This window comes from Grus americana, chromosome 7 (genome assembly GCF_028858705.1).
Source record: "Grus americana isolate bGruAme1 chromosome 7, bGruAme1.mat, whole genome shotgun sequence".
Classification (NCBI taxonomy): domain Eukaryota; kingdom Metazoa; phylum Chordata; class Aves; order Gruiformes; family Gruidae; genus Grus; species Grus americana.
The window spans coordinates 19,734,552-19,753,913 of record NC_072858.1 but is presented as its reverse complement, the minus strand read 5'-3'; the positions used below and the strand labels follow the sequence as shown (position 1 = coordinate 19,753,913).

The window sequence follows — 19,362 nt, the reverse complement described above, 5'->3', positions numbered from 1 at the left end:
TTCTTGAGTACACACTGCAGGGGTCACTTAATTTGGACAGCTTTTATTTCTACAAGACTAATTTTCCAAAGCCTAAACTCTGTTGTTCTCGTCTATATGTTACGTACCCCACAGAGGCATTCCTGTGCCCCATTTGTATCTTCCCGTGAAGACCCAAAAGTGTAATTTGCTCATTTCTCTGTTGAAGTACAACTGACATTTGTTTAAATTAAATCATTTATCCACTTAACAGAGAACTTGGCTTTTTTTTTTTTTTCTTTTTCCCTCCTCACATTTACCTACAGTGTCAACACAACCAAGAGACCTTCAGACACAAGAAACTGAGTAGGCAATAGATGACTTCCAAACATCTAGGAATCCAACCTCATGCCTATTCTCCTGCCCTCCATGCCTACACATCACCCAAACATTTGTTCACACACTCTAAACCCCCCAACTTCAAAGACTATGAGTGGCAGCTGAGGAATGAGGAGATGTAGACCTGTCAGATAAGCTGCACTCCAAGCAATACAGCTTCCACCCCCTGAATTATTCTTGACACTGGCAATGAAGTTGTTGCGAGCACTCTGAGCTATCAGCTTGACTGTTCCATAATTCTGTGCCTTGACCATTCTTTGTTCAAACAATTTCTGCAGCATGGGAAAGCAGTCAGCTGTTTTCCCTTTGAGCCATTAGCCCAAAGAGATAGCATCTCCATTATCCATGCAAGTGCCTTGCATCTACTCACCTACAAGTTGATCTCATAAGTAAGAGTGTCTGTCCCCAGGTTACACCCAAAATGTTCATTATTACAGGCTCAGGTGGGGTGCTTTTTTCCCCCCAGGGTGTTTCTGGGTGGGGCCTCAAGCTCTTATTGCCCAACCAAGACCTTTTGTATTTGGAGTCATCATCCAATAGAATAGTTACACTGAAAAATATATCTGTGTTCTGTAACACAGGAAAAATACACGAACTTGTCCATGCACCTGGTCTAGCTGCCATTAGCAGTGCTGATCACGGCATCTATCTTCTGAACTTAGGACAGCTTACAGGAAATGGCCAAAACTATCAACAAAAATAAAGATCCATTAGACCTATAAAGCAAGATAGAGCAGCGTTTAAGAGGAGATTCCCCTTTATTGCTTCATTATTAAATCACAAAGCACCAGGCCACATTAATAAATTGCTTACCACTGCAGGTTTTCTTCTGCCTTTATCTATGCAAGAGAAGGTTCATGAGATGATGACGATGACTATTATTATTATTATTACTACTATTTTGGTATACGCATCTCCTGTTGCATGCACCACTCTGAAAAGCATGTATCCTGTCCAGTCTCCTGGGAATGATACATCTGGTTCCCATCAACAACATTTCATTTATTGATTATTTTTTTTCTTTAGTATACTGTTAATATTGGAAAGGCAGTCAAGAGACTTGTTTCTCTTCTGTGCCAAACGTATTTTCATTATTATTTCTTAATGCATTAAAGTGACCTGGGAATTGTCTGTCTTTGTGGTCTCCAACAACTCATTGAATCTTTTTTTGCTGTTTCTTATATTAAAAAAAAGAAAAAGAAGATAATCCTTCCCTTGTAGCAACATAGTGAGAATAAAGGTGTGTGAAACTTGTAGAAGGGATGGAAGGAGGAAGTGCTAAGCTGAGACGTCTATTTTCCCAGTCGCTCACATTGTAGGAAGAGAAATACAAAGAGGAAGGGTGCCAGACTTTGTATAAGCTGCTGTGGTATAATGTTCAGTTGTCATGTTTATCCCCTACAGAACAAGTAACGCACACTCTAAAGGATATTTTATTTTTGCATTGGCTGCCAACCATCATGTGCAAAGTTTAAGCTTCCAGAAATGCTGTAGCTAGCTTTAAAAATCCACAGTCTGCACAAGTCAAATAATAAAACTGGGGAAGCAGAGGGGAAGGGCAATGTTTTGAAAACTATTGTAGTCGTTCATGGCTTAGTAAAGTAAAATGAACTCTTTTCAGCCCATGTGGCCTTGGGGGTACTGACAAGGCTCGCACAAAATAGTCAAAGTCTGCAGTAAGGAATGAGAGGATTTGGACCAAGTCTTTATCAAGTAACAGCCCTCAACCCTCTGCAGGACTCCTGCTGCTCTGCAAGATGGATTGCCAGGTGAGGTAATTTTCTGCATGTTCAAGAGTCCTTGATGACTAGGAACTTTTCCTTAGCATGCTTTCAATGTCGTGGAACTGCAATCTTCTTGCTATATCTAAGGGAGTCTCCCCATCCTGAAATAAACAGATGAAATACATTGCAATATGATAGCTATGGGTCAAGAACAAAGAGCTTTCCCAAATTTGCCACCCAGATGCAGTGCTGTCCTGCATAAGTTTCACTGTCACATCCTTGCTCTAAAACAAAGGTTTCAGAACGTGCTGGACCTAATACTGCTCTCACTGAAGCCAGGGGCAGAGTCCTCCCCTCCAGTAGTGACAGCCATTCCACTGTTTCCTGGGGCTAATATCCAAAGGCAGAGCTGAGCTAAGCAAAGACGTGATTTCAAGAGCAACATGGGCAATACATTGGTCACCTCAACTCAGTAATGCAGATACTCCCAGGTCAATATTTATTTGGACAACATTTGAGCTTTTCTGATGACAGAAGCAGCTTGACTTAGTACCTCTCAGAAGAATGGTGTCCAGTGGCATAAAAAGCACCTAGGAAGGCTCTTACCCTGCAGCCTGCATCTTAGAAACAACTGTAGAGCAGCTCTGAGTTAAGAAATGGTACAGTAAAGATAGCTAAGAGATCTGTCGATCCAGTGGACATGCAGGCAGTGTTTACTGGTAGAAATCCAGCAGTAAAGGATTTGGACTTTAAAGTTGCTCTTGCCGACAAAGACAATGGAGCAAATGTTGCTTTATACCACACAGCAAAGTAATCTGCTGCCAGGAAGCTGCGTACTCTTTTTTTTTTAAACCACTGCACACCACCTAAGGCCTACAACATACTGGTTCACCATCATGGTAAGGAAATACAGTTAACAACTTCACCTTCTTACCTGATTCTTTACAGAAGTGTCTGCGTGAGCTTTAAGCAGTAGAGGTATGACTGCCTGGTTTTTCATTTCACAAGCATAGTGAAGGGCTGTGCTACCAGACTGAAGGGAAAGAGAAGCAGATGAATTTTAGTTCTATTACTTCTTTAGTAAACCTTAGGCAAGTACGACTACCTGTAGCTGTATCAGTTTCCCCCTAACAGCTGGATGCAAAAGACACATATAATTTCCTGCCACAACACACTAGCCAGTAAAACAAATACATTCTTATAAGAGTCACAGGAACAAAAAAATCATTCCTCCCTCACGATGCAGCTGCTAAACCAGGTCTGATACCTTCAGCAGGAAGCCAATAGTTCTTTACTGATTTCAGAAGGTTCCATGTGTGTTAAGCAATACTGTTTGCTGACACTTCAGTGTTTTAGAATTTGGTGCTGCTAAAATTGGGGGTTGTCCTTTTCTGCCTTAGAGGAGAGGAGCTCTTTACCACACCCAAGTAGGTTAGTGGATGCAGAACTCTACACATGGCAGATCAGCATACTCTGAAGATCAAGAGAAGACACAGGGTCTAGCACTGTGGCACTACCTTTGCCCACAAATCTGCTCCAAGAACTCATAAATGGTGATAAACTCAGATCCTTATATGACTAGAATCTTTATAGAATCAGGTATTTAATACATAAGTATCTAAGTATTTCAACCCAGCTTGCCTGGATTCTCTTAAGAGGGCATTGGTCAGAAAGGGAGAACTAGTTGATCAGTGGAGAATTATTTCTGTGTACATTACAAAACTATTGCCTAAGTGTCAAGGGGAAGCACTGAATCCTGCTACATCACAGTCAATTCAGTCCCTGATCCTCCTCTGAAAGCAGGACTATATTGCCAGAAGATTCTGAAGTCTGTTTTTAGTAATGTAAACCACATTTGCATTTGTATAAACCCACTTACAAAGTCTGTAGCATTAACATCCACTCCAGCTCTCAGCAACATGTTGATCAGGTTTTCATTCTGTTTAGTCTTTGAGACCTGTTTGGTGCAAGGGAAAGAGTAACACAGTAAGACAGTTCATCTACCTATAATACTAACTAGATTTTTGCTAAATACTGCATTTTTTTTCCAAAAAGAAGAGTGTCTGGCTTCTACAAATGCCAGACTGATGCAGTGATACAATTCTGTTCCTTCACTATATTCACAGCAAAATCCCTGCTTCCTCTGTTGCTCTCCAGAAGTCCTTGCTTTTAAACACAGCAGTCCATATTCTATACAGGTTCCTGGCCTGAAATACTGCCATGAGAAAGGTGATAAGGGGAAAGGGAAAGGTACAGGGTCTTTCCTGCTTCCATCCAGACTCACCATGAGAAGATATCCAATAAGCATAACTGGCATGAGGATTATGATGAGCACATAGTCAAGAAAGGTAAACCGTTTTCTCACAGCATAATGCAGACACGTGCGGTCTTTCTAAACACAAAATAACTCTGATTAGTACCAGAATCCGTGATCTGATTATATGTGTTTAATATTGACAATGGGAGACCATTTTATATTTCAAAAGCTTTCTTTTAGGTTATTTACTAGAAATATTTCTCTGATTTTCAAGCAGAAACAGACACATGCATTTTGCTTCCTTCAAGTAGAAGCACATTCAAGACATTCAGGCTCATGGAAATTGGGCTACATGTGTAAAAAGGATGTGGGATCCAAAGGGTTCCACGTGTATGACTGCAAACTTGGACATGGCTGCAGAGGGAAAGAGGGCAGAGTGGATATTTCATGTGGCTACTACTGCTGCCCACCAAGTTAAATCAGCAGGAAGAATCCCCACAGCTCTTCTTATAGAGGTGCTGGTTACTGAAGCAAAGACATAAGAGAGTTTATGGCATCTCCTTTGGCACACGTGAGAAACACAGGTGAGCAGCAACACCCTAGAAGATTCCTAGTAAGAAGGGAATGTAAAAAAATCTTTGAATACTGAGTGTACCAAAGCAACTAAAGGGTAGAGCTTTTAACTTGTGTGTTAAAGAACATTCGTATTAAATCTCCTACAGGTTGTCAAACTGGAGTTTGACAAACTAGGTTACAGTGTTACACTAAGGACCAAAATAAGCAGAGAAGACATTCTGTGTCATCCTCTGCTCTCCATTCTCAGTCCTGAGCAGCAAAGTCAAGCTCTACACCCAAGGGTCTGATTCTATCTGTGAAGGTGAAGCATTTAAGAAAGCCAGGCACAGCTAGCAAATGGTTGCCAATGCAATTAGAATGATCTTACTGCAAAATACTGAACCTTTTCAAAGGGACTTTGAGGTAAGATGGAGAACCTTCTGCATCAAGAATAGATAGGACAGAATATGCCACTGACTTCATGAACGTTTACTGCCCTCCTATGAAAAAAAAGATGCACTGGAAACCAGAGATATAACACCGCCCACAAATGTGTAGGAACTCACTAAGCATTGCCTTGGAGTATGAGATGATACAATAGAATTGACAACGTTGTGGGGTTTTTCATGGCTATTTATCACCCTTAACATCATAAGAATAAACTAGCAATGAAGCCAGAAGACATATCTTTTGGCTATGTTTTATTTGTAACCTACAAGTAAATCTACCACAAACACACACTTCCTCATCACCTTCGGGAAAACAGCCGGTCACAGCTATTGTGCAAGGCAGGTAGGTTTTTTGAAATAGCGAACAGATGAAGAACACCCCACCACACATTTTTATGTGTCAAATAATGTGACAAAAGCAGGTCTGCAGAGGGAATAAAAAAGGTTTTTATAGAGTCAGTCTCTCCTCAGGAATACCTTTGTGAGAGATGGACAGACTCTCCTTCAGACCTTCCTTTAAACCAGGGTGAAGAAAAAGACAGAGGGAAAAGTTACAGAAGGGACAGATACAAGCTGGAGGGCAGGATGAATGCAGAGTGCTGCATGGGTAAGCAGGCGAACTCACTAGGGACTGGGGATGGCATGCAGTGTTATCTAAACTGGGAACATGAACACAGAGAGAAATTCAGGTTGGAAAAGTTTATTATCTTGTATGCAATGGAAAGTTAGGGAAATAAATGAGGACACAAACAGAAACATAAAAGTTTATTAAATTATAATTTGGGGCTATTATGCCTCAGTTGGAAACAAACCTCAGATTTGGCAGTACGGCCAGTGTTCCCACACACACACTGCAAGAATCTGAAAGAACAGTCACTGCAAAAGAGGAGTCGGTGTTCACTTACCTTGTTTCTGAGGTTGACATTGGCATTTCTTTTTAGAAGATAGCTAACAATCCTGTTGTTTCCCTGTTTGCATGCACAAATTAATGGAGTGTCTCCACCAAAGCTGTCCTGGATGTTGAGATAGTTGCTGTTGCGTTCCAAAAGGAGCTGAACTTCATTGAAATCATTATTATAAGCTGCCTGACAAATGGGCTGAAGAGAGAAGATAATATTCATCAGCACACATTTCACTAAGACATCCATACATCCCATTCTGACTTACTACTTGCACATTTTAAGACTGCCAAGTGCTTCTGACAGAAGTTGTAGTTCTAGGTGACTTCCAGAAGATGGTGGTAAGCGATACTCCTGCAGCTGCCACACAGCAGCTTTCAAGTCTCAGCCTGACAAGTCATAGCCCTCGCACAGTGGAATAAACTTTTGGGAGGTGTGTCTACACTTCAAGAAATAAATCTGGTTCATTTGCAGCCATTGAAAAAATGGCTTCCAACCTCACAGGAGTTGGTCACTGTATTAAGCGGCAAGCACTGAGAACCTCATGCCTCTCTAAGTTTACAACAGGCTTTGCCTTTGAATGAGCACTGCTGAACAAGAGGTACCACTTCTGACGCCCTGGTTCCCAGAACAGAACCACACTTCAGGTGAAAGGTGAAAAACCAAATCCCTACAATGTTTCTCTCCTAGGGCTTGAAGTTAAACTTCATACCTAAAAAATACATGCATGTATGCCGACAGCTCAGATCCTGCTTAGCTTTTGAGAGCTGCTTGCTGCTCATGTCTCCACTCAGTACTTCCACACACCCTTGACCTAACCTGCAATTCCTTCCCTCTCCAGCAGCAAGAACTCAGACTAAGAAGAGGCTGAGAATGACAGGAGTACTGTGAGTTCCTAATGGCCTAATAGAGGCAGAAAATAACAGTGGGAAGTGTGGTAGACTGGTAGCATTTCAAGTTCTTCTGTCAAAAAGACAATAAATTTCTTTCTTTTCTTCTGTCTTTGATACTGAAGCTGTTATTCACCATTTTTCAAGACAGGCATTTTCTTTAAATATTATCTGCAGTTATTCCTTCCAGTCCTCCTCTTATCACATCCTAAATACACTACATGAACAAGATCTAGCCCGGAACTCTGAGCCCTTTCCTCACTCCCCCACGGTTAGCTTTTTTTTCCTCCCCACATTAAAAAGATTCATCTTATTTACACTTTTGCTTCAGACAAATGTTGATCTACAACACAAGTTTACCTCCAGCATCACTGCTGCTTAGTCTTCTTGACAGATGCATGAGAAGTGATTTTCCTTTCTAAAGAGAGTATTTACATGCTTACCGGACCTTGCACCACTTCTTGTTTATTTTTATTATATCAGACAAAAATCTACAAAGAATACACACAATATTTTAAATTTGCACATCTGTCTGTATTCTTATGAAAGCCTACGTATGCCATTTGCTATTATACACTTCTCCAGAACCAGAACCATTTTAATGATTTTGAGGAGAAACCCCACTTTTAAATCTATCTTGGTGTAAGTAACCTGCACACCAGTGCCATGATCAGTTTGCTCTAGAACCTCGCTCTCTGTCATGTTGGTGTCTAGTACGGTATCTTCATGTCCAGGAAAGAGAAGATCAAATGGAGTCTGCCTACTATTCTCGCTCTTAAGTATTGCTTAGCTTATTTAAAGATGCAGGAGATTTGCTGTTTGGTTAAACACCTGTTGAAATCCCAGCAATTTACCATGCAACTTTACTCCTTTCTAGTTTGATTCTTGCTAGTTCAGAAGCTTGTGAGATCAAATTATATGCTTTTGTGCTTTTCTTTCTGTGCTGCCTCAAAGTTTTACTTGCTAGGCCATTAAGCCCAAGGCATTTCTGACTGATACTCTCATTGACGTGTGGGATCTTTTTCTAAACCTTACACTACTGTTGAACCCAGTTCTAGAGCCATGAATAATGATAGAGCACTTACCACTCCCTAAGAGACCACATTATTTGGGACTGAAGTCATTCACAGAGACCGGCACACAAGAGTCACCTGTGCTCTTTTACCTTCCCAAACAGGCTGTTCTCAGAAAACATCCAGGGCACAGAGAATATAAGGAAGCAATTTTCATCCATTCCAACAGCTAATACATGACTAATTGACATACTTAAAGTATTATTATTGTTGTTGTTGTTGTTGTTGCTGTTGTTATTGTTGTTGTTGTTGTTATTATTATTATTCCACTGCAGTGGAGGTTCTTTGTAGAAATGATTCTTTCATGCTTTCATATGTTCCATTCATATTAAAAAAAACCCCAAACAACAACAGCAAACCCAAACCCAAACTCAACTTTTTTTCCTGGTTTTATGGGATTTTATTGAGGCCCACTCTGCTGGTTTGCATTCTATAAAATGCTTCTTTTAGTCAAAGAAAGGTGAAAAGTCCCAAAGGTCAGACTTGTAATATACCTCCCAAATTGACAAACACAACGCCATGACTAGAGGAGCAAATATAGCAGCAGAATATTTAAGTAAGGGAACAAAGCAATCCAAACAACTATAAGCTCATTATTTTTATATCAGTAACAACAGGACTTCAGAAAAAAAAAATGTGTTAGGAAAGAATAAAGATAAGAAAATTTACAAATAGGTGGCAATCAGACACCTGTGTGGGAAAGGCATCAGAAACAGCAACCAGTGGTAAACATTGTATTAGGCAGTCTTTCTCACAGAAAGAGAGCTGTTATAAAAGGCACTTAACTGGGGTAGTTGGATACAGTTCTTGTCACCTGGGTCCAAAAATGAGATCAGACTATGGCAGGAGCGTAAAACCTCTACACAACTGAGAAGAGCCTGAAGAAATATGAAGAGCCTGAAGAAAGACTGATTTGCTGTAAGTGTTCCAAAATAAATTAAAGGGTGAGTATTAGAGAAGAAGAGCCAATTAATTTCAAGGAACAAGGTAAAACAGGCAATATATCTGGCCAAGAAGTTTAGCATGAAAATTAGAAAGAGATTTCTAGCCACATACAGAGTAAAGCCGAAAACCAGGCTTCTAGTAGCATCAGAACAGGCACAAAGCCTGACTGGCTCCAGGCTGGAGCTTAAGAAGTGTGCAAGGATTTCTGCGGTTGTGAAGCCTCTGCCACAAACCTCTCTTCCATCTTTCATTTTTCTGGGTTGCCACTCTGACAGCTATATCTAAATTAGGACTAACTGTGCTTAAGAATGTTTTAAACGGTTCTCCAAACTCTGCTCAGAAGACAATGAATAGAGTTTCTTACATAAAGTTAGACAGCACCTGTCTGGAATATCAGCAGTGAGGCCAAATACAGAATTAGGACAATGTTATGTACAAGCAGTAGAATCCATCCAAAACACAAAAAAACATATTTCCTTTATGTCTACAGAAAAGCACAGAAGCTACAAGTCTGGAAAACCTCACTTAGTTTTCTACAGAAGCAATGATGTGGCTTAACAACCAGCTTCTGATTCATGTTATGTTTATTACATTATTGTCATCCACTCATCATACACAAGAGGGAAATAAGCCTATGAGACAGGTACTGAGAATAACTGAGCTTCACATACAAGAAGGAAGCAGTATTAGAAGAATCCAAAGTTCACATCTCAGACTCGGGCTCAGCTGTGGAGAGGAGCAGGACAATGAGTGCAGAAGGCTCACGGCAGTGTAGAACAGCCAGGAGAACCCCTGCAGCTTCCCTCTTCAGAGATGCACTGGCAACCAGAGCACAGACAGATGCCTATGGCATCTCTTTTAGGCACGTGTGAGAAACAAAGGCCAGTGCTCCCACAAGAAAAAACTCTGAAGAAAGCATCAGTGGGAACTGAGCTCACAACTTCTGGGGGTGCTGGCAGTCCATGACACACCTATACCACATTCTTTATAAACCCCATTGTCCTGACCACCTCAGAGAACTCAGAACAAACCTAGCCCACCTCCACAACATAGCAGGGCAGACCTTGCAAGGCACATCAAACATTACACCCAATACAAACATGACCTCTAGGTCTGAAGGGAGGGGGAGCAGGACCAAATATTCCAGCTTAGGTAAAGAGGAAGCGAGCTCCTCTTTGAACTATCTGGCAGCAAAGCCCTTCACCTCTGCTATCATTCACACTTCTGCAGCACCACCTAACATTCAGACAAGATGCACACGATGAGCCTGACATCATAACGCTGCACAAAACATACAAAGAAGAGCGGGAAAACAGAGAATCACAACACCAAACTCCTTCTACCCTCACCAGTGGTCCCTGCCACAGCATCAGGGCTAACTATGAACCAGTGCACATGGCTCTGCCCAACTGAAGAAGGCAAAGGGCAGACACCAGGGCCTGGAAATTGATTAGATATGCCAATGACTGAGTGACACTCACCCAAGTCAGGTGTTCAGAGGAAAACTGAACAAGCAGTTTTAAACCAAAACCTCTGTAGTTAGATTAGAATCTCTCTTTCTACAATACTACTTCTTCTACAAGCCCTTCAGAAGAGGATTTCATTGTTCAGTATCTGAGGCTTCAGGACAGGTGAGAAGTAGTCATAGGACAGGCAAGGGTTGTCATGGCTGAGATCACTCAGTACAAGATCACCAGATAAAGGGTGCAAGAAAAGTTAAAAAAAATAAAAATCCTTTCACTGTCAGGAAGAAGGACAATACCTCTACACAACTGATTTTTTTATTTTTTATTTTTTTTAATCAATTGTGGGCCATATAATTCAAAACAGGACCTAGTAGTTTACTCAGATCCAGATGAACTGCTACATCTGAATTTGTCTACTTCTCTTCAGAGCTTCTTGCATCTCCCTCTGCTTAGCTTTGCTGAGGTAGCGATAAACCATGAGCAATTCAGCAAGTTCTACCACACATCAAACAAAGGTTGAAGGCACAGCACTAAGGACAAAGCATTCAGCCAATAGAAAGGAGGTTAAGGTAAAGCCTGTCTTGCAACCGGGAGAGCAATTTCAGATTATAATTGCTTCCTCCTTTGAGAATTGCAGGGGATTGCCTAAGTTACGGCAATGCTTTGCAGTTGTTTAGAAAAAAAGGAGTCACTTCATAAAGTCCAGATATTCTGAACCAATCCATAGTCACTTCCTGTGCACTACAATTCATCCAAAGGCATGCTACTAACTAATCAGGAAAGTCTAAGTCATGAGGAATGAACTAGTATCCAATCCATACTTCTCAGAAAAGGCAACTTACACTTTCTTATTTGCAATTCTCTACATTTTTACCCTGTATAAATGAACCATACTTTACCCAAAAAACTATATCTGACTCAAAATTTTTGAAGGACAAGAACTAATGCATATGAAAGTATTAACTAATAAGCATTCTCTAAACATAACTTTAATTAAGCTAGATGACACTGGTTTCTTGTACAATGCTATCTCAGAGTAGTAGATCTGGAGAGAGGCAACAAATCCTTTCAGAATAAAGTGCAGTCTACCCAGCCCATCACCTTATGAATGCACAGATACAAACTCCCTGTAATACTGAAAGAGGAGAAGATATTTTATTTCATTGAATGGTCTTTTAAAAATAAAAGGGTGGCTTTCAGCATAGAAATGTAATTTTTTAAAGGAATAGCTATGTAATGCTATCTCCAGAAAAAGAAACAGCATTGCAATACATTGTATTCACAGTCAAAAAGGACAAAAATCCTCATTTGTTTCCAAGTGTACAAATGGGAAGTTTATATAATAATGAGTATGTTTAGGTAGCATTTATGCTAAAATCCAGGGGTATGCTAAATGGACCATGGTCTGGGGACAAACCCATAAAGATAAGAGCTAAAAAAAATCCCATTCCTAAAACAATTGGGGGGGGGGGTGTCCTTGGGCATTATCTTTATTATCTATATTCAACATAAGCCAATGATCTGTTTGCAGTTTGCAAAGTTGTTTGTTGTTTGCACTATGCTCAGAAGCATTCTGATCTCAACTCAGAACAACAAAAAAATCTTGAATACATACTTTCTCTGTGAAGCCACAATAATTACACTGGATATTGCATTATCTTTACTACTACAAACTGTACTTCTGTCAATTTGTAATAGCTGAAGGACAGCCTTTCCAAAGGAAAAGAACTGTGAATGGAAGGCTGTCAATGGAACAAACCAAACTCAGTGAATATCCATATCTTCAATAGCATCAGTTACTGTGCAGAAAATGGTCACGTACCTCTGAATAGAGTATCCCCATGCCTATTCTTCACTGCTTGAGTTCGTTCTTGTTCACCAGCCCAACAAGCTAACCTCAATTGAAATGCTCTTGAACTTGTTTGAATCTGGTTAATATTTAACTTAAAAGAATCACTCTTTCTTAAGCTGCATTTCCTTTAAGTGCTTTCTACTTGGTAGCATGAAACAATTTCCTTCAGAAACCCAACTCTGGAAGGTAAACATGAGAACAGCAGCTTACGGGAGACTGACAGAACAAGTTACAACAGCATTTTCCTATGTCATTTTTGCAATAACAGCCTCCAGTTGCCTAAAAAGGAAAGTAGCAAAACAGGCTGAGGCGGGGAGGAGGGAGAGAGAGAGGAAGAAAGTTTCACAAGTGAAGAAAGGGAGGAGGAAAAAGAGAAAAAAGAAAAAAAAGCATGAAACCTAAAACTTAAAACAAGTAACTATGAATGGTAGCTAGTTTGCCACCCAAGCTACTTCTGACTAAAAGACATTTGAAACACTCTGTAATAACACCTCAAGATGCCTACTGGGAAAAGGGAAGCCACTAGATCCCACACCTTTAATGAGAGTTCCCAGTATAATTAGCTTCAGTCTCTTATTAAATAGGCCAGCCCCTTTCATTACATTTTTCTCAGTCTTCTCTTCCTAGACCAGCCCAAACAATGAATACGATTCATGTTTAACCTGCTAATTTTATATGTTAATTGCATTAGAGCTTCCTTGGAAGGAGAACTATTGTTGATGTCTCCATCCCCTTTGCATGTTCACGGCTCTGAGGATAAGATGCTGATAGTATTTCTCTACTACCATCTTTCTGAGCAGGGCATGCATATTTCAAGAGTCTGCAGACACCCCAAAATATCTTTTCCCTTTGTAGTTTAAATTCACATTTTCTGTATTTCAAGCATATCTTTAAACAAGTTTTAAAATACATGCATGTAACTGTCCATCTGAAATCCAAGCCCTCTGCCTTACATTTGAGAACTTTTATTTCCACATAATTTTCATATTTATTCTCCAGTGAGGTGGAGGACCATATAAAATTAATTATACTGTCTCTATCCTTCTATGATTAAAGTAGTGTAGCATCACTGACTGTAGTGTTAGTTTGCTGGCACCAGTTCTAACCTTTTCAATGGCTGTTTACCTGAGGAAAATCATGTTGGCTTGTAACAGAAACATATCCCTACACCTACATGTGACAAACGTCACTGGGATACTCCCAATAGATTGATCTTTCAGCATGCAGTGAATATTCTGTTGGCCTAAAGTCATGAAGGAGTAACACCTCAAAGGTGAAAAAGTATTCCTCGCCACTATTTCTTCACATCCAAATCCTAAGGAATGGACACCCTCCTACATCCACTGGCCAGGCTGTTGGAATTTATGAACTACAGCTTGTTGAAAGAACCTCAAATCACTCAGCTGTTACATATAACAACTTAGTAGTTTACTTAATCCTCTCTTAACACCAATATATAAATGCATAGCAATATGGAAAAGTATTTAAAAAAAAACCAACCCAAAACCACAAAAAACCCCACAAAAAAACCTACCTCCTCCACAAAGCACAGCAATAGCTTCAGGCACCACCTTTCCCAAGATAGTGTAAATTACCATTGAATCTAGCATCACATCTCAGGCCCTCTTGAAAATCACTTAAGTGACTACTTTGGTCAGAGCTTCAGCTGGAGAACAGATAAGCAGCCTAGCCATGATGAAGTATGAGACTCATGCAAATTTGTGTAGTCATACATTCATTTTTACTTCACATATTGCTTTAGTGTTCTTCACCATGCTTGTAAAGGAGGATTTGAATTCTGAGCATTTTAATTGTTTTTGTTGAATAATTCTTTTTTTCTCCAAAAGGTGCCAAGACTCAACACATGGGCAAACTGTCACCTACTCAGTCTGTGTAGGCAATGTGTTTCTCACTTCCTGAAAGAATTTAACAACATTTCAAAAGTTTCATGTGAGCCAGAAGTAAACTAAGAGTTTGTCAGAAGAGCCTTCACCAGAGAAAGAATAAGGGCAACTCATCTTTAAAATTAAATATCAATTAAACTTCCAGACAGCACATTTGATAAAAGACATGGAAGATCATTTGTCTCTTTAATTTCCAACCACTATAGATGATATTGCTCCAAATGGCATGAGTTACACTACTCCGAGGAAAGAAATTTGTGGCCTGCTGGAGTTGTGTGTGCAGAGCAGTCCTCAGAAACCTGTATTCCCAAGAAATGCAGTCCTGGCATGGCCAGTGTCTGGACAACAGGAACATCCACCCCTTACACTTGCCTCAGAAGACTGTTAGCTACTTGGACCACATCCTTGTAGCACTGCAACGGTCCCTTGCATCTCTGCTTCAGGACAGGATTAACTCAACAGCCTTGCTGAGCAGAAAGAAGCCCCTCAATGGCACAGAACGGAGCCTGTATTTTATAACACTTTCAGCCAAACTCAGTGAACCACTGGTGTCACACGAAAAATGCAGGACTTCCCAGCCCTTCCCTTGCCTCCTGATGCTCATATGGTCACTACTGGGTTACTGCTGTTGCAGCCCACCCTGTGGCTAAGCTCCAGCAGCTCATCGTTCATACAGGCTGATCCTGTCTCACCCAAGATCCTGTTCCCCATAATCAGTTCACGGGCAGTACTGCACAACGTAGAACACAACAGTCCTGTGGGGCTGTACATCTGCACAAACCTGCTGACACATGTATGCATTTTCATGATCCCTGTTATCCTATATGGTAACTCAATTTAAATTGGCCAAGTAGCATAGTGACTGGGCGGTGCCTCAGCAGACTGAAGCATTTGATAAACAGCTACCTTCTTTCCCATACATGCCTACTCAAACAACAGGTAATCATCTGGCAAATGCAGGGACAAAATTGATGAGAACCACAAAAGTACTTGGGAAGAGGAATAGGGTTTCAAGACAAAAGGAAGAGCATATACAGACCTTTTCCTTAAATGAACACTACTTTTATATTTTATGGGGTTTGCAAAGGAGAAAGGAACACATGTATTCCCCCTTGTCCTCCCCCTCTAAGCCTGCAAATCATCAGGGATGTATTTAGAGACACAGGGTACCTTGGGGATACCTAAGAGAGAGTTGGCAGACTCAAGTATGTTAAGACATACTTGGGCTCTTAATGCTATGTGCAGCTGTAGGCTAGACCACCTGGGCATCAATGTTTTGTTCCAGCACTCTCAAAACAGAAAACTTTCTATCTCAGCTGGCATGGTTCTCTACGGACAGCACATCCTGGAAAATTTCTGTATACCTTTTAGGTTTTGTGTTTCCTATGCTCTTTTTATATACGTTGTCTATTTGCCCTGTTCAGGTGGGTTTACCTTTCTTTTGCTCTAGTAACAATATCAGAAACAATATCATACATCCTATATGCCAGCATGAGGTGAAACTAGGTACAATGTTGCAGATCATTCCAGGCTGACAGTTCTATAAAACAAAAAACTGTATTTTGATGTTAGCTGGGAATACAGCAGAGAAGAGTCTTCTGTATCCCTCACTAATCAGGGGCATCAAACTTGCCAAGCTGTAATGTTTTTCAATAAGTAATCATTTATTTAGCTTTTCCACAAACTGCACTCTACTTTTTATAAAGCAGAATTGTTTCTGTGGTGACTCTCAGATTCTGTTTACTAACAAAGACTTACTTCATTCCATTTGCCCACACAAGACAGCAGATCATTAGCACCCACATTCCAGACAATTTGCTGCACCAGGGCACCAGGCCAATTTCAGTGAGGACTGAGCCCCCAGGCTGACTACAATCAATTCAGCAGTTAGGCAGAGGTCTCCAAACATACTGTGTTTTCACAGAATACATGGAAACGGCTTGGAAGAAGCAAGAAATCTTGTTAGCATACTCTCTGAGTCAAAGTCTACACAACTTTTTCAAACTTAATTCAATACCTGAGAATCCCTACAGGAGCAGGCTAATTCAGAGCAAACTGGTCTTTGCGTGTTGTGGTGTTCACTGAAAAGCAGATTTAAGAATGTGTGTATGATGCTAAATACATACCTTTCAAATCACTTGTATTTTATTCTAAGATTACTTAACAAAGAAGAATTGTTCCTGAGCAATCTGCAAACAGCAGTTCAGAAAACAAGTTACAGGTGTGAAACCAGTGACCATGCCTGCTTCCATACAAATCACAACAGCAGAGACCATGTTCATAGGTGGGAAGTGTCAAGTTGGACTCTTCCTCCTCTTCATCCCAAAATAACGTGGTCACAGCACTTCTCAAGACAGGCAGCAGTACAGATGAAGATCTGTCACAGCCACAGGGTGCAAGAATCCCGCCTCCCCCCCCCCCCCCCCCCCCCGCTAAATATCCTAACCACAGGTTAGATGCCTCTTTACCTCTCCTGCTCCATGGTGCAATTTGGTCTTTCAGAATGTCATGCAACGGTGCTGTTTAACATAAAATAACTCCACTCCTTAAATATTGCCAAATCAGCACTTAAACATGTTTTCTTATGCATGCAGACATCACACAGCAATCTACTGCTGCTCATAAGTGAATTTTTATTTCCTTTTATTGGCAAAGGTTTCTGCCAGTGAATCAGTCTGCTAGTGGAGACAGACTAGGAACTGTGGCAGAAGACACAAGCAAGGCAATCAAAGCAGAGGTAAGTTGCCTGTACATATGTATTCATGGTCTCTTTCTCTGTTGCCTGTCTCCATAAACACGTGCAGTCTTGCTTTTGTGCAGTTGCTTCTTAGAGTGGACACCCTGCATCCTTTCTGATCTGCAAGCCTGATGCTACGCATCAAAGTGCATGTTTGCTAAGGTTGAGGAGAGGAAGAAGTCTTTGACCTGCAAAAATGGGAAAAAGGAGTGACTGATGGTTTCATTTTATTTTATCTGTTGGGGTTTTTCTCTAAGGATGTCACTATGGGTGCATGAACATCTCAGTATTGAAAGTGTGTGTAGAAATTGGACATTGTGCTCTCATAGTTCCCAATGCATTTAAGCTTTCCTTGTAAGTTAACGAGGAGATTCTGACATCTGCTAGCCACGTTAACTGCCCTGGTGCCTTTCTGTCCCACTATAGTGTACGTGAAAAAAACATTATGACTCTTTCAAGTACACTGATGAATTTCGTAGAATCATAAAATGGTTTGGGTTGGAAGGGATCTTAAAGATCCTCTAGTTCCAACCCCCTTGCTGCGGGCAGGGACACCCTCAACTAGACCACGTTGCCCAAAGCCTCATCCAGCCTGGTCTTAAACACTTCCAGGGATGGGGCATCCACAGCCTCTCTGGGCAACCTGTTCCAGTGCCTCACCACTCTAACGGTAAAGAATTTCTTTCTAACATATAATCTAAATTGACCCTCCTTCAGCTTAAACCCATTACCCCTTGTCCTGTCACTACACTCCCTCATAAACAGTCCCTCACCATCTTTCCTGTAGGCCCCTTCAGGTACTGGTAAGCCGCAATTAGATCCCCCCAGAGCTGCCTTTTCTCCAGGCTGAACAATCCCAACTCTCTCAGCCTGTCCTCATAGGAGAGGTGCTCCAGCCCTCTGATCAGCTTCGTGGCCCTAGAAGGTTTAAAGCTTATTTTCTTTAAATATCAAAAGTCTCCAGAAAGGGCTTTTTGGATAGATCTTTCAGGTCTCTTCCCCTACTTTTTTTTTTTTTTAAATTAAATATTTCAGTTAATTCCAGTTTGCCATGGTAAATGCCACACTTTGGCATTGTTTCATTACATAAAAAGACTAGATTGCCGTTCAAGCCTCCTACAGTCAAGACTTTGCTGCTGTAATTAATGAGATAGAGTGTGCCAAGCCTTGGAGTTTATTGGTATGCTCAATCTGATTCACAAAGTATTCATCTGTAAGTGCCTTAAAACATGCCAGCTAAGCCAGGTGACAATACAGCACATATATAAAAAAAGTGTACCCTAAAAAGGGCAACAATTTAGCTACACCATTGCCTCACCTTTAGCAGAAAAAGGAACTGTGACTTAAACTGAACTTGTCAGTGTTGTTCCTGAATGACATTCCACATGCAGAAATAGAGGAACATGTTTTACTTCTGTTTGAACTGAGTAAAACAGCAGAAAGCAGTGGAGTAGCTACTATAAAGCTGTGCTTCCAGAGCACACAGGTGGGAGGATTTCTGTTCTACTGACAGAAGAAGGGAAGTACTCTCCTAAAAAGTGGATGGACTAGAGTGAGTTTGGATGCCAATATTAAAATTAAGGGTATATCCCAGTTCTGGTTTAATCCAAATGTTCTAGCGATTCAAGGGTTATGATAGATTTAATCAAAAATGAAAATAATTAAGAACTCCCTCCCTCATGAAGAAGTTCAGAGAAAACAAATGTTTTGGCTATCCTTTCCAGACTCTTCAAATCTTACAAATCTTCCCCATGATATGTCAGATAATACGCTCTGGTTTTATGACCTATTTCCTCTGTGCTGATTATAAAGGTGACTACAGCCAGAAAGCAGGGCACTAACTAGATAAACTGCACTTTACAATTTCTGTTCAGAAAAGCTTTCCTGTGACAAGCAGTCAATCCCTACAACCACGAAAATGCAGTCTCTCCTCCAGGTGGCCGAGACACAGATTTACAATAGGGAGGACCATATGTGAGAGAGAAAGGAACTCATGGCACCGATACCATACAAGCACATTCCCCCAGGCTGGTCCCACATCTTCCTGGAGCCTTTGACTCACTCCTGGCCCCTGTTACATAGTGTGAACTGTAGACAGTCCCTCTTCACACAGGTACTTATTCTGGCAGCCCCTCAGGCAACAGACCTTGGGCAACCTTCAGGAGACTCCCCACTTGGGTCTTCCTGTACAATTCCATGCCACTCTCTTCCTAACGCAACCCCCCCTGCATGTGCTCTTTCACATAGACCCAAG

The 19,362-nt window shown here is 40.9% G+C and overlaps 1 protein-coding gene across 2 annotated transcripts; it reads right to left on the bottom strand.

Moving 5' to 3' along the window:
• Positions 1-976: 976 nt before the first annotated feature.
• ANKRD22 (ankyrin repeat domain 22) lies at positions 977-12,624 on the bottom strand. 2 transcript variants are annotated; one of them, XM_054832132.1, is made up of 6 exons: positions 12,438-12,624; positions 6,248-6,439; positions 4,366-4,473; positions 3,961-4,038; positions 3,016-3,114; positions 977-2,242 (listed from the first exon to the last, which is right to left on the bottom strand). In XM_054832132.1, exons 1-6 carry the CDS (start codon positions 12,456-12,458, stop codon positions 2,165-2,167), a joined length of 576 nt encoding a protein of 191 aa, XP_054688107.1. In that variant the 5' UTR covers positions 12,459-12,624; the 3' UTR covers positions 977-2,164. The 2 variants fall into 2 exon arrangements, with proteins under 2 accessions (XP_054688107.1, XP_054688106.1); XM_054832131.1 differs by lacking the exon at positions 12,438-12,624 and having other exon boundaries at positions 6,248-6,499.
• Between the last annotated feature and the right edge of the window lie 6,738 nt (positions 12,625-19,362).